The 22,161-nt window shown below is 39.0% G+C and overlaps 1 protein-coding gene across 1 annotated transcript; it reads left to right on the forward strand.

The window, feature by feature from the left end:
* The first annotated feature begins 4,491 nt into the window (after positions 1–4,491).
* Positions 4,492–15,698, forward strand: LOC145780491 (eukaryotic translation initiation factor 3 subunit D-like). Its single transcript, XM_082592105.1, has 10 exons — positions 4,492–4,662; positions 8,815–8,952; positions 9,285–9,554; positions 9,819–9,989; positions 10,261–10,485; positions 13,229–13,355; positions 13,697–13,839; positions 14,036–14,181; positions 14,450–14,651; positions 14,781–15,698. Exons 1-10 carry the CDS (start codon positions 4,540–4,542, stop codon positions 14,919–14,921), a joined length of 1,686 nt encoding a protein of 561 aa, XP_082448231.1. The 5' UTR covers positions 4,492–4,539; the 3' UTR covers positions 14,922–15,698.
* Positions 15,699–22,161: the final 6,463 nt, after the last annotated feature.

A 22,161-nucleotide genomic window follows, 5' to 3' on the forward strand; every position in this document is an offset into this window, starting at 1 on the left:
TCACTGATCTTAACGCTAGTCCGCTAGCCAATGGCTAGTGAAAATTGCACGGACTAGTAGAAATGTTACAGTACTAGTCTGATTGGCTAGTGAAAATATTCGCCGGTAAAAAGTTTTGGTTAAAAAAAATGGCGATTGGTGACGTCACTCTGAAATACTGCAAAAATTTGCTTGCCAGAGGCGAAATTGCACGAAGAAGGCTGCAAAGTTGGAGAACTAAGCACGTGACTACTTTCTTCTCGCAACTTCGCTAGACACGAATAAATCTGTTTGCGTCTGTAGTACGAGAAGGTGTTTTTGTGCGTATTGTTGCTCTCTTGTGCGCATAGGTGCCGGGTTTTGAAAATCGCCGGGGGGGCAAACTTTCTAGCCGACTGATTGCTTACATTCAAAATGCTGATGTTTGTTTGTCAGCATTGATGTTTGTTTGCGTCTATATGCCATTGTTTATCGCCAAGCTTTATAATTTAGGCTCAGGCCTCGAAATTCACTGCGGACATCAGACATGTCCGCCGTCACAGCATGTGATGTCCGCAGGAAGTACTATCTAGATCGGTCATATTTGTCCGCCAAGAAATAACACAGGAACTAGCGATACAAATCGTCATTGCATAGCACGAACAATTGTTGCGATAATATAATTTCCAGCGTATTCTAGCGCGCATGTAGAAAATATGAATACTGTATCCCTCAGCTTCCATTCAAGGAGGAAAACTCTCGACTTTTACATTGCTTCAACGATTGATGACATTGAATCAGCGCAACAAAGGTAAATTCTTCGCTAAGAATCGATAGGAGTACATGTACTTCTACACCAGGGGTCACCAAACTTTTTTCTCTGAGGGCCAGATTGCTGCAAGATTACAGCTGCCGGCCGGATGCAAATTGCGAAAATATATACAACTATGTAGATTGTAGAATCTCCAATCTCCATTGACTTAAATTGTCCAAATCCTTCTGCTTATGATATCTAGTCTGGCTGGTATGATTTGCCTAAACAGAGATATCGCACTGATCGAACATTGGTGTTTTGAACAACAAAGTTTGTGATGTCATAAGAAGAAACAATATGGATAAATCATTATTTAGCACTTAGCAGGACAAGCAAGTTGCGTGTAGCTCAACAGCAACGTCAGTCCTTTACAAAAAGTTTGGTAAATTTTTTCCTTAACAGTTGTACTGCAGCTGTTATTTCCGCAGCATGTAGCGGGCCAGGATGAAATCAGTTTTTGTAGTTTGGTGACCCCCTGTTCTACACTAATCACGCGCAATTTAGTTCAAGTTTTACGTCACAATGTCTGGCTTTGATCTCCGAGTAATAATGATACGGCAAGGTTAGTTACTAAATTAGATTATACGAGTAGGCTATTACAGCAAGATGCAACAAAATTTGTTAAGTTTTGGTATTACAGTAAGAAAGAAAAGACCCAAGGAAAATTCACTTTCACTCACATGACATGCAAAAATAAACTTAAAAAAAAAGCCTGTAAAACTTTGCACAGCAGAAAATAGTAGCGTTAGTGTAGAAATTTTCCGACTCCTTCCCAGAGCATTATGATGCAATAAGCCACACGACCTCGTTCGGTGGAAGTTAATCAGTTATGTGACGTATTGACCAGAAACACGGTGCTTTGACTCTTCAAGCGCATGTCGTTGGTCTGATGAAAGCTTTTCAGAGTGACTTTACTGAATTTTTAAAAAGCCTTCTAAAACCGTAGTTATAGTTCTGAAATGGCGAAGAATATTATCAAGATAAAGTGACTAAGAATGACGATCGGCGGCTAAAACTGGTGTGTCCGCCGAGATAGCTGCTCAGACCGGACACGTTTGTCCGCCGTCAACAAAAACGAATTTCGAGGCCTGTAGGCTACTTCGAATTATATGCTGGTCGCTTTGAACTTTAGCTCTTAATACGCGTAGATACTAAACTGAACAAACCGCACCTCGTTATTAACACTCCCAAGTAAAAGCAAAGCAGAAGAAATCAAGAAAAACGTTTTTCAATCATTGTTACTATGCTTCAACGGCACCATGCTGGCGTTTATCAGCTAACGGTAGCATACTTCTGTTTCTTTTGTTATCTTAGGAGCAGCGCTCTTTTTGCAACAAGTAGATCTTTTAATTGAGATCGATCCGCAATGAAGGTCAAACTAACGCAAATCTGAACTTAGAAACATTTGATTTAGGATTTTTTTTAAATAATTTGCGGGGGGCAGCCACCCCGAGCTAATTCATGGGGGGGCCCGCCCCCTGGAGTCGGCGCCTATGCTTGTGCGTACTGAAAGCCTTTACTTTAGTTAGTTTCAGTCTAAGCCAAAACACTTATCTTAACACATCATCAGGCAAGTGAAAAGTCAGTAAACTGGTCGGACTGGTGAAAAATTGTGCGGGCTAGTGAAAACGGGGAGCAACTAGTCCGGTGGGCTAGTGACAAAAAAAAGTTAAGATTGACCCCTGCACAATCCACATGTTCTGCAGGTCAAAACACTGGACAGTGATTTGTGATGTGCTGTTTTTTTTAAGCAATCATTTTCTGCTTTCCAGACACAATGTTCTTTTTCTGGTAGCAACGTATTCATTTGCATCTCAAACTTGTTCTATCTTGCGTTGATGGATAGCGTCTACTACAGTAATAAGCAAAATTGCTGAGTTTGTCTTTGAGTTGAAAATTCATCTTTTGCTTAACTTGACATTCCGTCTAACTCAACGGCTTGTTTGCTTCTTCAGTTGTCGAGTTACCCGGTTTCTACTGTATCACAATCAGAAACCCAAACTAAATCCTATCTAATAATAAATAAAACTATCAGTTTAATGTATCTTACTTTAAGCTATGACCAGTAGAAACAGGCTAACTGGACATCCGAAGGGGAATTTAATCAAGTTTGGCGGAACAGTAACAAATCGAAATCATTGACTTACTCGAAATTCCTTTTCTGGAGACTGTGAAAACGGTGTGGAGTTAGAAAAAATGTCAAATATATATTGTCGAATCAGCAAACCCTGGTTATGTACAAAACAAATAGCGTGCCCGGACCAAGAAAAAAGCATCAAGTTAGGTGGAACGTCGAGTTAGCCGCTGTCGACTTAGCTGGTTCTTTTGTACAATAAAAGATGATTGATACGTTTAAGCTGAACCAATTTTGTCTCAGGCCTGAGAACTCATATTTTTTTCCAGCAGCCATTGTGGCCTACTGGGAGCTCCTTCTCGGCGGCCAAATCTGCACGCTTGGAGGCCAAAATACAAATAACGATAGCACAAATAAATAGAATTAAGCTTGCCACAATGCTAAAATGAACAGTTTGAACACTTAGCGTTGTTGAAGTCTGGGCGAAGTCCTGCAATAGAATCGTTGTAACGCAATAAGTTCCAATAACTGCTTTATCGGGATTGTAATCTGGTATTGTGGGACCATCTAACGACACTAAATTGTTTCAACTGTTCGCTGCTCAGTAAATTGTTTCAACTGCATTACCGAATACCGTCTTTCATGAAACCTGACCATTTATACCGTTATGATGTCACAATTGAGGGTGTGAAGTCACTAACCCACAGCAAGAACATTTCTCATAATTCTCAAATATGAAGATACGTGTTTTCCCCTCGGATGTCAACTAACCTAGTTCTCCTTTTTAACAATGATTAAATGTCCAACAACATTGCATCGACATAAAAATGACAATATTGCCAGCCAATGTGAATTATCACTTCGGATTAACACTTTGTTAAAATAGACGTCGGGAATTACAAACGAGACTTACAGCTGGTGATTGCAGCTGGATATGTTTCATACAAATTACAATAGCAAATGTTCCTACACAATACAGTACAACAGTGGTGATTATGACGTACTGACCTAATTCTGCGTCACTCTTTGATACTACATATTTTCGACAGTTAATCCATGCGTCGCTCATTCTATTGCAAAATTAAACAATTGGCTAGAAGAAACCGGCAGCCAAACTTGGCCGACTGAGAAGGCAGCATTGGCGATTATTCAAGCAGTAAGCTGCAATGGCCGCCGGCTGCTGTCTTGTCTGTACTAGAACTGGCCTGCTGTTTCCAGATACGCCTCACAGATGTGTTCATTATTAAAGTAATGACATTTGTACTTAAGTTGTTCATAGGTGTTGGTATCATGGGGACTGAGGTGTGGCACCCTGTCAAATCTGAGACTCTTCCATGTTTAATACTTTAATCAGACTTGCAAACTGCTGTAAGGTTAATTCGTACAGTTGTGAAGCCCACTGCAACCGAGTTAGCACACACGCATTCCCAACAATAACGCCTGATAACAATAGACCCTTTTTCTTGTGCAACTTGGTTAAACATATCAATCGGGTAGTCGTATCTAAACATCTGACAAATGAGTAATACGATTTTCTGATTTTGTCTGTAATTCTATAGTTTCCTCGAAACTTTTTTGCTCCATTCGTCCATCAGGCCACTCATGAAAAAATGTTTATACGATATGACAATTCTATTTCAGATTTTTTGTTTGTTTGCATAATATTTTTTGAAAGTTTTAGATATTTAACAATATGGCACAGTTTGTGCCTCCGACAATACAAGATAACCCTGATGGTTGGGGTCCAACCGACTTGCCAGAAAAGTTTAAAGACATGCCTTACCAACCATTCAGCAAAGGTGATCGCTTGGGCAAGGTAAGTTATGATTTCTCAACTGTTTATTATTATTGGAGTGCAACAATGAATTAGAATAGAAAAAAACAAAACACTTAGATGTTATGCCTAAATGCTGCTTTCAGCAATCTGTTGCATTTTTGTCATTGCAGTTGACTGAAGTCACGACAGACACAAGGCAGTATCAACACTAGACCAGAGCTACTCAACTAGTGGATCGCGGTTCGAATTCGGACCTTCTGGGTGTTGATAGTAGACCTCTGAGATTATAACGTTATTGCCACATTTCAGGGACTCTTTAAACAGACTTCTGGGAGGAGGCAACTTCTATGATTTATTAGTAGCTGGGAGCTTCACCTTCCAAATCCCCCAACACTTTGTCAAACATCCAAGTCGAGTTACATTTTACTTTAAAAAAATGGTTTAGTACTGCTACTGAAAGTTTAACTTCCGTGGTTGCATGTGAAATAACTTATTCACCGGACTGCTAAAAACATTTAACTTGTCAAGTTGGACCTTTGTTAACATTAGTTGAGTCACCCTGCACTAGACTACAGTATTAAAAAGGAAATTTTGTTCAGGAGATTAAAATTATTGTCAAACTACTGGTGTGTTTGAAGCTGTTGCGCTATTTCATGATACCAAGGTTGCTAGACATTGCCAAATCAACTAGCACGAAACCTTTCACTCCGAAACAAAACTAGCCCAATTCTGCATGTAAACCACAGAACTGTATAGAGCAGTGGTTCCCAACCTGGGGTCCGCTTGAGAAAGCATTTGTGGGTTCGTGATTATCTCGATGAATTTTGGAGAAAAAAAAACGAAAAGCGATCTTTTTACTTTCATCTCTCTCTTTAAATGCAAATGTGTCAAGCTCAAGCCGCGAGAATAAACTGTACCGGGATGCATTAAAATAAATCTATGCTGCTGCCTACAGTTTGTACATTGACCTTACACTACATCTACCACGATCCGCAATGCATGTCGATTACAGTCAAATCAGGATTGGCTCGTCTATTATGTAATAGAAAGCATGCGGTGCAACCAAAGTTAAGTAGTCAATAGTATGTTAATTGAGTTTCAGGCAAAATTTAGGTAGGGGTCCTTAGAATTAATAATTTGTCTAAAGGGATACGTGACAACAACAAGATTGGGAACCACTGGTATAGAGATTAGTTTACATGTGCTGCAAAACGTGAAGTTGATCTTTGACATTCAAACCTAAAGTCTTTTTTCTGAAAAATATAGTTATAAATGTAACAATGTTTATATATATCAAATATAGTTATTACTATCTGAAGCCTTTACAAATTGTTTCACCTAACGGATCATCAGAAGGTCTTATTCAAATAGAATCTTATTCTATTCAAATAGAATGTTTTTCTTCAGCCTATATCCACTGATAAAATCACTTGTGAGTTTAACACCTCTTTCTGCACAATCGTTGGTAACCAGCAGGGATTTGATAACATCTTTGGCATTAAGAAAATTGATATCCGTTGACCGTTTTCCACGAGCAGACAGGCTTATACAAAAACTCTGTGTTAATGTTCAACACTTCAAAGAAAAACCAAAAGTCTCGTTTGAACCAATCCTTGTATGTAATTGAATAGGTAAAAGTGCAAGTATCAGGAAACTGCCATGGTTTTCCAAACCCAGTGCTGTGTCTTTTTAAGGGTTTTGATGTTTTTTCAAAAGACAGCAGTTTTGTAGCTTTGCTTGTCACTTTCATTTACTTTGTCACTGAACAAGTTCACGGGAAAGATTCTGCTGTCAGATACTAAAGATGTTTTTTGAAGGCAAATGAAGCTGACTCTGCAATTTCTTTATAAAGGAGGATTTTTTCACAAGCTTGATGTTATTGTAAGCAGCATCAGCAGAGGAACCACATTCTATCCACCACTGAACATGAAAAAACAGAACAAATTTTACAAAACGTTGAATTTTCTACATTTGTTTTGGGGTACAAACAGTGGGACTCTTTGGAAGGGCAAGAATTTCTTCGGATAAAAATGACATTTTAATAGCATAAATCAGTTTTGCCATCCATCTGGCTTCATGCATTGCCCCACAGCTCAAGAACCTGAAATTTTTGTGTACCGGTACATCGGAGATGTCTGCTTGTAGGTAGAAGGCTGTGAGCTCAATCAACTCTTTGTAATCATCTCTTGGTGTTTTCTTGGAATGTAAGATAGCTTTCATTACTGTGATCAGCTCTTATTTGTATATTTCAAGTTCAGGGTGAGCATCATCGATATTGGAAAATGAAATTTTGTCTAAACTACTATACGACAGGCTGTTGAAGTTTTCTTTGAATCTTTAAAATATCATAACATCAGGAGATTTTGATGATTATATTTGCAGGTTATTAAACACCCGGCCGACAATTAGCTCACCTGCGTTATGTCTGCATTCATGCCAAAATAACGATTTATTAAACTGATTTTGGATGGCAATACAGCTAGCTGTGATGTGGCCAGTATTGGAGCTGGTGGTATCAACACCATAGCTTCCACCGATGCTTTGCAGTTCCAATCATCAAGTAGCTTTTCTGTTGGAGTACTGATCAATTTTCCCATAGGTTCTGATGAGCTAGCAGGCAACTTAGGCGTTCCTAGAAGTTTAACGCCACTCGGACCAGAAACAAGGACATGTAGCAGCCTTTCATCAATGACCTTTAAATTGAGGCTGGACATCAGCTTTCTATTCCAATGTAGGGATCTAGTCCCAGGTAACGGAGTTTGCCACTTTTCTTTAATGGCACTGGCAGTTTCTTTAGCTGTTTTTGTGCGATACCTCAGTGCCTGTGTATAATTAAGGTTCACCTTTGACATATCTCCACCACACGCAGTGATAAATTCCCTTATCATTATGGAAGCGGCCACAGGGCTAATTTTGTTCCTCAAACAACACCCAACTATCGAAGGGTATTTGAGGATATCATAAGGCACCCGAATCGTTGTGCCATCTTTAACATTTTGACGATGACACCTTTTGTAAGATGTTGGCAAAATAGCTTCAGTTTCCGAGTCATTATCAGATGAAAAGTCTGCTGTTTCATCAAGTGTTGTGTCTATGAATTGTCTATCTTTTTCCTGTCTTCTTCCTTTTTAGCTAATTCTACAGAGTGCTGCTCGGTTCCATTTTTCTTTTTCTTTTTTCTATTGTTACCATGTCTCGACCTGTAAATGTGGCAATCCTGTTTGTCATCATACTTTCTAAAAATTTGACATCTTCTTCCTCCTTAAGCAACTTGAATATGTTTTTAAGCCAAATTGGCAAAGTTTTGCTTAAAACATTCTGAAAATTCATTATTGCTGTATTGTGATCACGATCAGTGGCATTTATCTTTTGCAACTTTTTTAAATCTTTGTCGTAAAAATTAACAATTTTTCCATCCATCTTCTTTTGTGTAATTGCGTTTACGTTTGCAAGTGAATATGATCTAACCATTTGATTAGCAACTTTTTTGGCAGCTTCTCTTTTATTTCATGTTCCACCTTGATGCAATGCTTGTATTTCATCAGTGAAAGCAATACACCACTGCACTGCATGCACCTCTGTACATAATTCATAGTATCGCCATAGTACATAGTTTCATGTTCTATGTTTCTGTAGGCTGAACTGAAATGAATTGAGAACCTACAGCAAATCGTTGACCACATTAGTACATTAGCCTTATATATAGCGTATGTTGCTGCCTTGTTGTTCTGCCATGCTGATGGTAAGTAGCCTCCCTCAAAGCAATGCCTCCAATTCTCATGTATTTACAAGCAGTATGACCATTACCTCACCTTGATCATATTCATGGCCTGTTGAGTAGATCCAAATTGATTTAACATTGCTAAAAATGGCAATTTCTTTAGATTTTGCTATACAAAGCTAAAGGGTATGCATAGCACGCCACTGCAGGAATTTGAACATGAAACTGGCACCCCAAGGGGTCAATCAATTTTTCTGAAAGTTTGGCTTTTTACTATTTATATGATATAGAACATTTGTTGAAAGGGCCAGAAAAATTGGGAGTCATAGGGGCATCAGCCTCACCCTAATATATATATATATATATTTCAGACCTTCTGATGATCCGTTAGGTGAAACAATTTGTAAAGGCTTCAGATAGTAATAACTATTATTTGAGTTATAAATGTTTATATTAATTCTGTGCATCAGGTATCGGATTGGAGCGGCAACACTTACCAAGATCGACGAAATGTCAATAAATATAACTCCCAGTTCGGTGGGGGCAACCAGTACTCATACTTCCACGATGAAGATGAAAGCAGCTTCCAACTGGTCGATAATACAAAAGTAAGAATATCAAAAACATTCAGTCATTTTCTGTTTTCATGCAGTGCTTACTTGTTGTATGTGCACATTTGTTCATTTTGGTTCCATAATGCAGCAGAAAAGTAGAAAAGTTTTATTAGTTGTAGTGTAGCAGCTCCGTATTCAATAATACTATAAGTTCATACTATGTTAAGTTGTTGTAGAAATGGCTGACACCTGACAGTATTTCTATGGAATGTTGCCACAGAAATGTTATTTTTATCTTGCACATAGATGAAACTTTGTGGCTTAAATTGGCTCCACATCTGGTAGCTTTAATGCAACATATCGTTCTTTCCCATTCCCAATGACAGGTACAGAAGCCAGTTTACCAGCGGAATCGGTTTCGTTTCAACCAGCTTCGAAACCGTCAAATGCAGCAGCGACAGCGTGAAGCAGGCGGTGGGCAAGCTAGTCAAAAGCCGATTACAAAGTTGGAGAAGAGGAAGGAAAGAGAACGTCAACGATTGCAGCGGAACATGCAAAAGCAATACGGCCAGAGCCGATTTCGGTGGAAGGAAAGGCAAATGCAAAACCAACAAAAACGAAGAGATGCTTCAGTGGCTGTGGCAGAAACTTGGGAGGTAAGTCATATTTCATTTCTACATGATGTGTTGATATAAAATTGTCACCTAAGAGCTTCATCAATGGAACAGGATTTGTTGACGAAACCGAAAAACTTAATTTTCGGACACTTAAAACAGATTTTTCGTTTTGGCGTTGGTTGTTCGTAAACTTGTATACGCTTTCATTTTCCACAGTTCTTTTTAGGACATTCGCGATTACTCTTTTATTGCGTCTGCTTGTTCCAAACAACTTTTGTATTGTGATCTTGTCTTTGTGTTCAGGTTTTAGAAGAAATGGACTTCAATCGGTTGAGCAAACTGAAGCTGCCTGATGTAGGGGAGCCAGAAGATTTGTACAGCTGCGGGGAACTTAAGTATTATGACAAAAGTTATGACAGAGTGTCAGTCAAAGCTGAGAGGCCGTTAAAGCGGATTAACAAAGAGTTTCACAAGGTATACACTTCATCAGTTTATCTTTGTGAGGTTGTTTATTAGTAACCATCGTGAGCTTTGTGTTGCTTTTTGTACAAATGTATTTAGCTTACTTGTTTTCCTGGCATAAGAAATAGTTTGAAAACGCAACATAAATAACGTAAAATTGTTGTCATTTACTGAAATTGTATTGCTCACGAGTGTAGTAGCATCATCAACTATCGACGTTGAACAGACTTATCTGGTGTGAAGCAATGTATTTCCCATATGCACCTGAACCTTACATCACTAGGTCACAACGACTGATGACCCAATCATTCGTCGTCTGGCGAAGAGCTGTGGCACGGTGTTCGCCACGGACGCCATATTGGCGACACTCATGTGCAGCACCAGGTCCCAGTACTCCTGGGATATCATAGCGCAGAGGGTGGGTAAGAACAAACTGTTCTTCGACAAGCGCGATGACTCGGCTTTTGACCTCTTGACAGTCAGTGAGACGGCCAATGAGCCGCCACAGGTAAGTCCATCATGGATTCACAGCATTGTTGGTTGTAATGTATGGAACCGTTTGGCATGTACGATGTGATTGTGTTATTTACAAAATATGTGAATGTTTGCGGGTGAAAATGATTTGGTCTTCCGGTAATCATTTTAATTGAAAGATGTTGCTGCTATGAAAGATAACGTTTCATTTTCAAAAAATGTTATTTAATAAACCCTGGGATTACTTATAACCCAAAACAATAGAATTGTCCAAGCTTATTAAAGCAAGATCAAGTCGAACTTTCCAGTTGCTTGGAGATTGTAGTTTAGTTTGCAGTCTTGTTAAGAAACCGGAATTGCTACGCAAATTTTGCAAAATCGACATGTGAATTTTAAACCGATGTATAGACGTAATGGCAAGGGCAAATGGAGTAAGATGGTATGGACATGTGATAGAGCTCGACCGATATCACTTTTTCAGGCCGATACCGATATTTATGAAATTTTTAGGCCGATACCGATATATATCGGCCGATATATATCAATTACGAAAAATTTGTTACCAACAAGGTTATTAAGCAACAAACCAGTCCAAGAAAGTTTATGCATTGGTTGCTGTCATAGGCGCCGAGTTTTCAAAATAGCTGGGCGGGCGAACACATACTGTCACGTCACGTCGTGATCACCAATAATAATGTAGAACTCCACTGTTGTTTTCCTGCCACCAAGGTCCAAGATCTAGGCTTCCTAGTTCCCACTATTATAAATTGCAAATATCTAGCGATAAACTGCGCTATTGAACCGAGCTTACATTGAATCTACAATAGAACAGTTAACGAAGGAGCTGAATTGCAACTAATGAGTGACAACCAACGGTTTCATCCGGCCAAACCAACACGTGTGCACTGTTCAGTAGTGCACAGTTTAATATCAGTGACGTAACAGACGCAACTGTGATGGTTGAGACGACAACATAGAGCATTTTAGCAGCAGAGTTAATTGATGACGTCGTTTGAGAGAAAATTACTCCTTTGAAGAACAATGCTACAGTTTTTACACCGATTTAACATCTGGCGATGTTAAAACGATGTAACAGCAGTGGAAATTGCGGTCAGACTTTTGCTGCGAATTACGTTCCTCACAGGTTTGCACAATTTACTTGATTTATAGCACTGGGCTTACGAGTGGCAGAGTGGAGACAAACGGCACGGCTGGACACTTTTGCTCGTTTAACGACGAATCAACGTTGTTTAACGTTGCATGAATGTAACATGGCAATAATTGACGAAAACTAATCGCTTAATTAGTAGGTCTAGTAGGGCCTATCATATGGCGACAAAACCTTGCGAATAAGGTAAGTAGGCTAGTATTAGAAGGTGGCAGATGGTTACAGAAATTTTTGGACTTAAAATTGAATTTTTTTTTTTTTTAATTCCTGAAATGTCCGGCGGGCGCGGCCCACCCGCCCGGGACTCGGCGCAGGTGGTTGCTTGCTTAATTACGCCGCATAACTTCCACCGAAAGAGGTCGTGTGGCTTCTTGCGTCACAATGCTCTGGGCACGAATCGGAAAACTTCTATAATGACGCTACTATTTTCTTCTGTGCAAAGTTTCACTAGGCTTTTTTCTTTGGGTTTATTTTTGCAACTTCTACAATGACGCTACTATTTTCTTCTGTGCAAAGTTTCACTAGGATTTTTTCTTCAGGTTTATTTTTGCGTGTCATGTGAACAAAAGTTAATTTTCCCTGGACCTTTTCTTTCTTACTGTAATACCAAAACTTGACAAATTTTGCGGCATCTTGCTGCGATAGCCTACTCGTATGATCTCATTTTGTAACGAATGTTGCCTTATCAATATCACTCGGAGATCAAAGCCAGGCATTGTGACGTAAGACTTGAAATAAGCTGTGCGTGGTTAGTGTAGAAGTACACCCGCACTCCCAACGATTCTTAGCGAAAAATTCACCTTTGTTACATTGATTCAATGTCATCAATCGTTGAAGCAACGTAAAACTCGAAATTTCTCCTGCTTGAATTGAAGCTAAGGGATACAGTATTAACATTTTCTAGATGATCGCACTAGAATGGGCGGGAAATTTTATTCTCACAGCAATTGTTTGTGCTATGTAAGCACGTTTGAGAAACTTGTGTTTCTTCTAAAGGCATGCATGGATGGTTTTGAGTGTGCTTTTGCTGGCCGATGTTTATCGGCGAAAAATAGCCGATACGATATATCGGCTACACCTGATATCGGCCGATACATATCGGCTGACCGATATATCGGTCGAGCTCTAACATGTGATAAGGAGGGAGGAAGGAGGTTTTCTTAGAAAGGCACTAGATCTAAAGGTGGATGGGAAGAGGAAACGCGGTCGTCCAAGAAGAACGTGGAAACAACAAGTGAAGGATGAATTTAAAAAAGTCGGACTGAAGGAGGAAGATGCAAGGGACAGGGTGAAATGGAGAAAATGGATTAAAACAATTGCTGCGCGGAAACAATCGGCTACCCCCACTAGTGGGGAACAAACCGACGATGGATTATGATAATGATGATGCCGTATATGTCAAACTTAGTCTCGAACTCACAACAGAAACTTACAACTTCACGATGTAGACATTGCAGATACTAACCACCTGTTTTCGCTGTGGTAATAGCGAATTGCACTAGCTTTCTGAACACAGTTCCCTAGTCATGACGAAAAACTTACAAGTTTATCACTAGCTTAACGATACAACTTGTGGTTTTATGTGTTTAACTGTCGGACTTTATTGCAGGATGAGGGCCTGAACGCGCCACATAATCTTTCAATGGAGGCCACATACATTAATCACAACTTCTCACAGCAAGTTCTCAAGGGCGGCGACAAGTTTAAGTTTGCCAACCCCAACCCATTCGTACAAGGTTGTGACTTGAATAGACTGCTGTCACTTGTATTCACTTGGCACAGCGTCTGATATTTTTGTCGGTTTGCTTGAGCATCTTAGATACTTTGCATATAACGTCCACAATTTATGTCAGATCAAAAATGTCACTCTGGATAGCTTCCTTTTTAGAATACGTTGACCCGCGTTTAACAGCTTTTAGCCAGCGGAAAAATCATTTGGACCACGCTGCTCCAGTTCATAATCTGGGTACAAATACCTAGGGTAGATTTTTCTGTTGTGGCTAAACTATTATTAAACGCTCCCAACACTGTTGTACTCGAAGTTTACTGTGCAAACCTTAATCGTGGACATGTGCAGAAAGCTCAACTGGGAACGTTGCTTCGGTTGGTTATCGTTACCGCAAGTGGAACCTTGGTAACAATATCGAGTTGGTGGCCAGGAGCGAGCATGACGCAGTGATGAACACCGCAACATCGGACTCCAGCTTCATCAATGTCAAGGTGAAAGAAATACATGCATTTATAATTGATAGCAATGAAATAACTCAGTTGCTTTTGGCTTTTGTATCACGAGTAAAACGATAGTTTTGGATTTTTACAGAGGTATTGGTGTCCAAGCACTCGCGCTTTGGGCCTACGGTTGTAAAATTTAGTTTCATACTTTACCCCAATCTAAGTCCAGTTTCAATTTTTTTAGACTCTCAATGAATGGGATTTCCGTTGTTGTAATGGAGTAGAATGGAGACGCAAGTTGGATTCACAGCGAGGCTCTGTTTTGGCAACAGAGCTAAAGAACAATAGCTGCAAGCTAGCTAAGTGGACCATGTGTGCTCTTCTGGCTGGGTAAGAGATTAAATTCCTGTGCTACCACTACTTTTGACCACACGTTGCCAATGGAAATGATCAAGTGCATTCGATTTTGTCATAAACTCGGCTTGTAAACTGCTGTGTTATTGTAACCGTCACGACTAGATGCACTGCCACCTACGTCCTACATAACACGGTGATATATGTTCTTTTCCTCTTTGGTTCTGCGTTTCCACGTTCGCACTCGACCAGTGTGGATTGTCATGTAAGCCTCATAGCACAGTTGTTTTGTTTGCTTTTCCAGATCCGAGTACTTGAAGATGGGCTATGTCTCTCGCTACAATATTCAGGATTCTTCCAAGCATATCATCATTGGCACGCAGCAGTTCGTACCAAAGGAATTTGCTTCGCAGATTAATCTGTCTGTGTCCAACGCATGGGGAATACTTCGTTGCGTCATTGATCTTTGTATGAAACAACCGGAAGGAAAATATCTTCTGCTCAAGGTTAGACGTCGCTCTTGTGGTTAGTTTTCTTTTGTTTAACTCTAAAACTTGACTGTTAAAATTATACGATCTTGTGACCTGGCTTAGAAAGCTAGACCGACATAGTTTGCAATATTGTCTGCATCTCAGGATCCAAACAAGCCTGTGATTCGTCTGTATAAGCTGCCCGAAGGAACGTTTAGCGCAGATGAGGATAGCAGTGATGACGAAGATGATGAGGAAGAGGAGGATGAAGGAGAGACATCGAGCGAAGATGACGTGGAGAAGTGATCTTGCTGTGTAAGAAGTTTTGCAGATGCAGCTGCCCAATCGTTTGAATAGGAATTTGCTGCTTGAAATGGATTTTCAACAGGATTGATCTCATGACGGTGTATTTGGTGTTGATGAAAAACGCAGTACATGTACAGAAGTCTATGTGGAGCTGAATAAAACTTCCTTGTGGTGAAGTAGTTTGTGTAATAGAGTAGAATAAGTTTCGCTTTTAGCAGCATGAATGCATGATCATTACAGTATTTCACAAGTGTAGATAGAGCGATTTGTTTTAGCCTAATGTTGTGGTTTCACTGTCTGTCACGAGCTTTTGGATCACAATCCCCTAATGAACAGTGACCAGTAATTTCAATGGCGTTAAGGTTTCATTTATTGTCGCTCCACAACTACAACTGCGAAGGTCTTTTAGCGACAAGGCTCATTTTTGGTTTAGTTTTTGATTTGGTTGGTTTTTGAATGTTAATTGTTTATCCTCGGACTGACAAAGCCTTGAATTCCTGGTAGTTTTGCATACCGGTAGTTGTAGAGTAGGGTGGGTCGAAATTTGGACTTTTTCTCCGATTTCATTGCTGCAAACTTTTTTTCTTGCGAATGGTCATAAAACAACATTCCTGAAAGTTTGAGCTTGATCGGACATCGTCTTCATTTGCAAAAATCGCGATTTAAAAGGTACTTGAAGCGATTTTTTCAATGCTTGAACAATATGAACATGCATTGTTTTTAATAGGAAGTTGTTTTTACGAGATTTGAAAACGTCATAACTTCCTTAATTCTTATTGTAAAAAGGTGATTTATGTGTCAACAGATTCAATATAATTAGGAGAATCCAATTCATTGTGTACTGACTCCGAAAAATGATGACGTCAGCAATGGCGTCATTAAACAGTAATAAATGAGTTATTTTAAAACACATGCAGTCAAAAAAATTTACTTTTTTAACACAAAAACTATAAATCCTTATGGCACCTTCATTTTCAGTGCAATTTTGACTAAAGGATTGTGGAAAAGTTATCCAAGCATAAAATATATAATGACGTTAAAAATAGCATAAAGAATAATTTATATTTGAAAAAGGGGTTGGATCGTGGCTCCCACCATGATCGTAGGTTCTGATCTTCCCCTCCCTATCTGGCAACTCTGGTTTGTATGCCGACCTGTATAAATAGCAAAAATAAGAAAACAGTAGGGACAAAAAAAATGTCAAAACAAAAGAAAATGCACGTCGATAGGTCTATATGCTACCATTCGCAGAATCGTAGCCTATAAGTTTATACCATAGTTTGAACAGTCATTCAGCAGCTGCAAATAAATTACAGAAATATCACAGATAGGCTACATGCTGTAGTTTCATGCAGTGTGCAAGGTTATGTTTCATGGGCATATGCATTACGGTGGGCCAAAAAAAACGACTTTGGAATTTCGTTCCAATAAATTGGAAAAAGTTGCCATTTTCTATATGATTAACGATGGTAAACAATTTTTTTTGATCAAAAAACTTTTAAGGGTCTTGCAAACGCCCCAAAGTGTCCCAGTTTTGTCAAATTTCGCAAAACAAACGACATAAAATGCCAATAAGACTTTCTAAATTACCACTAATCTTCCTCATATTTGATACGCGTATGAAGCAACTGGATGCGCAGCATATTAAAAAAATTTGATGAACATGGCTCAAATACCTTGTGAGATATTCATGTGGAGAAGATGCTTGAATATTGAAAATTTCAACCACATGATGGCGCTGTAGTTTTATATTTACTTTAGTAACCGGCGACACACCGAAGCTAGCGACAGATTCAAGGTATCAATGGAAAGGTAATTAGCAAGGCTAAGCGATCATGTATTAAACTTGGCCAAACTAATATTTGATGACGTCACTATGACATCACACTATTTAAAATTGCCTTTCTGCAATTAATCAAATACAATGTATTAAAAAAAAAAACTATGGCTAATTGACGAATCACCTTTGCTAAAAACCACAGATGCTATAACTTACATGGTCAAGAAGTTGACAGACCGGTATGAAAAATGAATAAATGCAAACACAGAGAAGGAAAAGAAAGAGAAAACAGAAAGAAATTTTTAGATGATCTGCAAGATACGCTATGGGTTGTTAAGAAAAACGTAGAAGACGATTTGAGAACGTCTACCAACCCTAAGAAAATGGAAGACTGGAATTATCTTGAAGCAATCCGGGGTAAAAATCGAAAAGCTACTTTGAGTTCTTAAGATATTCAAGAGCAAATAAAAAGAAAGAAAACGAGACAAGATCAAGGTGTAAAACGTAAACTTAAAGATGCTTTAGATACACCACTTCCGCAAGATTTGTTGCAATCCAGTAAGTTACTTCTTCAGAAGAAAGTGGAGAAGATCTGGACCAAACCTATGTGGGGGATTTGTCGGCAAAAACAAGCAAGACAACGGGAACCAAGAAAAAGCAAGTTCTTACACCCCAAGTTTGCAGCCTGGCAGCCAAATATTTGAAAAACACTTCCAATTTGGTGCGCTCTGAGAGCATTTCCAAAACAAATCAAAAATAAAAATCTGTCAAATTGTGCTTCGCCTATGTCGTGATCATACATCCATTTAATGCTTAGAAGTCATGAACAATCTTAATTTTAACGTTGCAGGACCAAAATCCAGTGTTAGACATGGAATAATAGTTGTCTAAATATTTAATTCATCATGATGTTCATTCTCAGATATTCAGTTAGGCCTACACTACAAACACGAACACTTAGGCCTAAACATTACAACCGCAAGCAATTTGTACAAAAAGCTGGATAAGTTTGCCTCCTGCGTATAGAAGCTTAACGAACTAAATGTTGCATCCGCACCTAAACGTTCATTGGCGAAGTAACGTTATATCAACGCTGTAAAAAGGGCAAAGGCATGACTATGAAAGCTAGTAGGCTAAAGTAGGCTACATGGCGAAGAGACATCAAAAAACAGCAACAATCTTTTCGCCTTTATGATGCTGTGCTGTGTACCGTGACGAGAGACTATTCTGTGCGTATGACCAGTCAGTCTAGAGATTGAACGCATTGACATTCGCTCAGGTAAGCACTGCTTTCCTTGCTTTCCCTCACCGATCGTCACTGATAAATACACAACTTGCAAAATTTCTCGACCTTTGCTATGCTGACGTGTATTGTTTTGATATGATGGTCAGAAATAAAAACAACTGAACTGAACTAACTTTTATTGTACCATAACTTGAATTATCAACATCAAAGTTGGACGAGAGGAAGGCCTACAAAATTGTTTATTTTTCTATGAAAACATTCCAAACAGCCTGCCGAGAGGAATCTAATCTTTATCCTCTTTACAAATTTGGGATGTAGTCTCCTTAGCTGATCGGTGGTTTAGCAGCCAGGATCTTACATATTTTTATCAGTAAATTGAGCCACAGGTGGTTCATTGCAAATTGCAATTAATAAACATCCAACAGCTCACATTATCAGTGAGCAAAGATGCTTTTAAACTTGTGATAATATTGTTCATTAAACTGAAACCACGTTCACATTCTGCTGTCGAACAAGGTAAAATCGAAATAGCTGTCATTTTTCAGGTTGCAAGTTAGCAATATCAACCATTAGCTGACCATTGTCAGTGTCAGCAATAGCAAAGTCTCATTTGCATTCTGCTCACAATGCTCTGAATGAATTGATTCGCGTTAATTGGCACCATTTTAGAATTCTGTAGTAGGCCTAGTTGTCAAGAACCAGCAAGGATAGCATACGCATTCTCTTTGGAAAACCAGAGGGTAGGCCTATACTATAATTGCTCGAAAAAGCAGAGGGTATACTGCGTATACCGCCGTATACCCTCGAATACAGCACTGCGTGTATCTTGGTGGTAGGCTATTCTTCCACGAAAATATATGCCATTTAAGCTGCGGGTACCGTCTGCCTACCATCATGCAAGATGGATGTCTAAAGTTCTCTACGTTATGAAGTTAGCAATGCTTAAGCCACATTTTGCCCATGACATAGACTCCTTTCGGAGTTTGGCAACATTCTACAGCGTTTACTATGCCAAAGCGTGGCTAACATGCATGTTTGCTTCCAAAGCTCCCTCAAATGACTTGGCTTTCATCAAAGCACTAGCACTGCAGATTTCTTCTAAAGGAATATTGCCCTATGAGTTTTTAAAGATTGTCCAACCTGCTCTAGGTAAGATTCAAGATCACACTTGGTTACACTTGGTACTTGAGTGAACGGCTGGTAGGTCTTGCTCTTTTCGATACATCAGTGGATAACTCAACCAAAGAAGCAATGCGCTCAGGTTTGGTGAAATACAAAGGAAAACCTCTTCAAAAAAGTCAGGAGATGCCACAATGCTCTTCATTTTCCAATAAGTAATTGAAAGATTTTGTTGCGGCCGACACATGGACTTTTTGATCTTCTACATTTCAATGAAAAGTTGCTAAAACTGTCAGCGTTTAAATGGCCTGAATCACCAAACTATCAATATACCGTATCTGTTGTCAAGAATCTGTCAGTGGTAAATGATTGTGCCGAAAGAGCACTTGGCATGGCAACATCTCTTCATGGTCCTACAAAGCCAAAAAATGAAAAGCAGCTACAAGCAACATATAAAGTGATTGATGCAGTTAGAAAATTCCAACGATCTGCAGCTACTGCATCTGAACGAGTAACCAAAAATGGCTGATTTCTGGCTTATAGTGTTGTGCATTAGTATCAATTACTGTCTGTATAAGTGTATAATTACAAACCACGTACTTCCGATTACCTGCATCCAAAAGAAAATGTTACTTTAAACTGGGAAGAAAATATCACTAATTAAAAGTTGTACTTTAAGAATTCGATATACTGTAAAAGGCAAATGAATCGTTCATATGCTCAATTTCCAATATATTACGTCATAATGACGTCATCAAACATTATCATGACCAACTTCAATACACAATCGCTTAGCCGTGCTAATTACCTTTCCATTGATACCTTGTATGTGTCGGTGGCTTCAGTGTGTCATCAGTTGTTAAAGGAAATATAAAATTATAGCGCCACCATGTGGTTGAAATTTTCAAAATTTTAAACATGAATATCTCACTAAGTATTTGAGCCATGTTAATCAATTTTTTTTACATGTTGTGTATCAAGTTGCTCCATATATTTGTCAAGTATAAGAACGATTGGCGATAATTTAAATGGTGTAATTGGCGTTTTAAGTCGTTTTTTTTGCGAAATTTAACAAAATTGGGACACTTTGGGGCGTTTGCGGGACCCTAAAAACTTTTTTATTCAAAACATTTTTTCTGCCATCGTTAACCATATAGAAAATGGCAACTTTTACCGATTTATTGAAGCGATTGAAAGATAAATTTGAAAAACACCCAATTTTGGCCCATCCTAAATTATGCAGGCGTGCCTAAATATAGGTTAGTAACATGCCATGCTAACAGTTATGCAGGGGATGGAATGGAAGACGTTTTTTCCATCTTCCATCCTGAGATTTTCTACCATTCCATCTCAGAAATCTCTTCCATCTTCACATTTTGGCCTCAACAGTCATCTTTGCACCCAAGTACGCCAACCACATTAAATTTTCATTTATTACTTTGCTGTCAAAGGGGATTTCTGTATTAGTTTTACTGTATCAAATTACCTTCCGGGTGTATCAATTTACCTTCCGTGGAAGGCTTCCTTGCCTTCCCGTCCACTTAATCTAAATCTTCAATCACCAGGTGTAAGCCTGGATACGACAAACAAAACAAGCATCTCAATTCAATTGAAATTGCAGTTTTTCTAAACTCTTGTAGGGCTACAATTTGGATAATTTTTTTGTTTGTCCTAATCTGGCTATAGCCATTTGCAGTGTAACAGCAGTATCTCACAAACAGTACCCTTAATTTATGGTTGAGGTAATGCCTGGAAATTGCTGTTTATATGACAGAGTCATTGACAAAGACATGTGCTATCTTTTCATGCTTTCAAACAAAACAAGGTGCTGAGAAGAAAATAGTCAAAGTTTTCTTCAAGTCTTCGAAAGTGGGATGGACCATACAAAACTAGTCGTATATGTTCTCTTTACTTCAATGGAGATGATTTTGTTAACACCACAAACCCGATTTGGATCTTCTTAGCAATGTGTGGCGTGCTGGGAACTGTAGGTGGTGCGTTTGCCACAAGTGCGAGTCTATGTCCCAGCCCAATGAATGTGTATGTTGCCATGAAGTGCCACAGACGAAAGCACTTTTGAAGAAAGACCCATCTAGCTGTGTTACCAATTTGACCCATTTTGAGGCACACTTACATCCTACAGTTCTGAGGACTTTTTTTATGAGGAGCAGGAAGAACTGGAGAAAAAGCAATAAACCGAAAGGAGAAAACGGAGACCTATCGAAAGAGTAAGGATGCTACATTAGGCTAAAAATACCCTAAACGCTAAAGAATGCACACTAAACAAAGTGCTTTTATTTCCTTGCAGGCAGTATCGGTAATTAGTCGCTTACAGGCATGTATTGGAGTGGATACTACAAGGTGGTACTCTCGGAAGCAACAATCGGATTGTGCTGCCATCATGCATTGTTTGGCAAATCCGAAACAATTTTAAAGTCCAGATGGCTATTACACCGGTTTTCAATGGCCAACTGAAGGCACATTATGAGAGAGAGAGAGAACTTTTATTTATTTATGAATAGTGTTGATGAAATAAATATGAATGATGATTCGTACGATTTCTTCATTTTTTACTTCAAGTATATTTTAGGTTTTGTAGGAACGTATCCAGTACAGCTTTATTAAACTGCAAAAAAGAAAAAATATTCGAAAAAAGCAACCGCTTGTACCAACTCCGACCAAACTGTGATCCACCAATTACATCTAGAAAGCATTTGTTTTATTCGTCGCTAACGACGCCCACCCACGATGACGTAACACCACCAAAGTCGTCCCAGAGCAGTGAAATATTGAGTTTCGCCTGTGGTGGCGCTGTGAAACTGTCGTTTTGTATAAATTTCGCCCTTACCAGTCGAGCTTCGAGGTTAAGATTAAAAAGTTCGCTAAGCATAATTCTGCGCTAGAAAATGCTTACAAAAGTTACTATACTTGGGTCCAACCTGTCAGGGGCACTTTAAGTTGTGCTTGCAAACTCGGAGTAGATGTGAGTTTTCGTCTGATCTTTAACATGCATTCATGTAGTCAAGTGGAGTTTCAATGGAAAGTTTTTGTTATTGCTTAGTTATCAGTTTTTTATATTTCTGTAAAAGGTGGTT

The sequence above is a fragment of the Aplidium turbinatum genome, chromosome 12 (genome assembly GCF_918807975.1).
Source record: "Aplidium turbinatum chromosome 12, kaAplTurb1.1, whole genome shotgun sequence".
In the NCBI taxonomy this organism is placed as follows: Eukaryota; Metazoa; Chordata; class Ascidiacea; order Aplousobranchia; family Polyclinidae; genus Aplidium; species Aplidium turbinatum.